The sequence below is a fragment of the Aplysia californica genome, unplaced genomic scaffold, assembly GCF_000002075.1.
Source record: "Aplysia californica isolate F4 #8 unplaced genomic scaffold, AplCal3.0 scaffold00137, whole genome shotgun sequence".
In the NCBI taxonomy this organism is placed as follows: domain Eukaryota; kingdom Metazoa; phylum Mollusca; class Gastropoda; order Aplysiida; family Aplysiidae; genus Aplysia; species Aplysia californica.
The window spans coordinates 1,112,957-1,114,929 of NW_004797407.1; the positions used below are offsets into that span (position 1 = coordinate 1,112,957).

Here is a 1,973-nt window from a genome sequence, read left to right on the forward strand (position 1 = left end):
GAGAGAGAGAGAGAGAGAGGAAAGGAAGAGAGAGGTAGAAACGTAGAAAGATGGAATAAGAGAAATAGATGGATACAGATTTAGTTACGTGTATGTGTTTGTATGTTTGCGTGTGTGTATACGTGTGTGCAAGTAAAAGACAAAACAGAAAAAAAGGAGAAAAAAAATCACTATCCATAATAATATAATGATAACATATGTGAGGCAGCGTGGTGGAATCAGGCTCTCGTCAAAATAATGAACGTGAAGAAACTTGCATTTTTCCCATAGGTTTGTGAATTTTTACCAAATTTTTGTTTTTTGGCTCAACACCTTTCATGCCCATTAAAGAACTCATTTCTGTATGTATTTTTATGGGAAAATGTTGATTAAAGGCACACAAAATATAAATTTTCAGTTACCACGTACTCTTAAGCTAAGGAAATAACTAATCTTTGGCGGGCATTTTCTCACTAATTTTACCTCTGAAAACAAGTGACCCCCACCTCCTTCTTTCGTAAATATCTCGACCTGTATTCAAGATAAATGGATATTTATTCCCTCCAAAATAACTCTACATGGCCAAAAATTGACGAGCGCCTGACTTCACCTCGCTGCCTCACATATTAGTATTATCTTCTTTCTTGTACCTAGGGGTCTAGAGGTTAAGGTGGTAGCCTCTCATTCAATAGGTCCAGGGTTCGAATCTGGATATCGACGGAAACTTTTATTCTCTAAAATGTTCTCCCTCTACATCCTTTCCGGCTCTCTAACAATGTTCTGTCGTCTGCTTTCTTCACTACTTTCTGCCCCCACCCCTCAACTCCTTTGCTCCCTCTCCTGGGCTAATTACTCTTTCTGCAGACTTTCTACTGCTACTCCTTGGCTCCTTCTTACTGCTTTTTTCAACTACGCCCCTGATCTTATAGTAGGAATGATCTACATTTAGCCTTCTCGGAGGTGCCGTGTGCAAGTTGCGCATGCTAAAAATCCCTCAGTGGTCCAAAACCAATAAGAATAGGCATCGGCGCCATACCGACAAAATTCAGTTTCCTACCAACTGAAAAGGCTAAATGTGTCCCGCTCATATGAACTAATGCAGTTGCGAGTGTGTAAAACAAATTATTGTACGTTTACCTTCATTCTGTCGTCCCACCCCCTTCCCCCCTCCCTCCCGTCCACAGCGGAGTGCCTCCAGTACCGAGCGGGGGTGGGTACACTCAGTTACGCGGCCGCCCCCCGCTACCTGATCACCATACAGTGTGAGGACACCAACGAGCCGGCCGCCACAGAGGTCATACAGATCAATGTGGTGCCCAATACTGCACCCTACTTCAACAACGACTTTAGTAAGGCATTACAGCTGTCTTGTCTGTAGTTAAACGTTACCACTGTGTTGTCTATAGTAAGGCATTACCATTGTGTTGTCTGTAGTAAAACATTGCCACTGTTTTGTCAGCAGTCAGACATAACCATAATGTATTCTGTAGTAAAATAGTACCACAGTGTAGTCTATAGTAAGACATTACCATTGTGTCGTCTATAGAAATTCATTACCATTGTCTTGTTAGTAAAAAGACATTACCACTGTGTTGTCTATAGTAAGATATTACCAATGTCTTGTCTGTATTGACACTTTACCACTGTGTAGTCTATAGTAAGACATTGCGTAGCCCCAGAAGTCATACAGATTAACGTGCCAAACACCGCGCCCAACTTCAACAACGACTGTAATGAGACATTACCACCGTGTTGTCTGTCGTAAGACATTACAGTTGTTTTTTCTTTTCTCTTATGATCTCTCTCTCTCTCTCTCTCTCTCTCTCTCTCTCTCTCTCTCTCTCTCTCTCTCTCTCTCTCTCTCTCTCTCCCTCTTTCTCTCTCTCATGGTGGAGATTAATCTTTCTTCACCTCTACTCACCTCACCACATTGCAGCCCATCTCACCTCACCTCACGTCACCTCATTTTGTCTCGCCCAACCTCACCTCACCTC

General features: G+C 42.4%; 1 protein-coding gene across 1 annotated transcript in view; it reads left to right on the top strand.

Annotated features, from left to right (window-relative positions):
• The window catches only part of LOC101854790 (cadherin-related family member 2), a gene marked incomplete in the record, with an annotated part of 31,674 nt that overhangs the window by 5,716 nt on the left and 23,985 nt on the right, over window positions 1-1,973 (top strand). Inside the window, 1 exon segment of the mRNA XM_035969328.1 lies at window positions 1,164-1,328. Coding sequence (XP_035825221.1) covers window positions 1,164-1,328 — 165 coding nt within the window.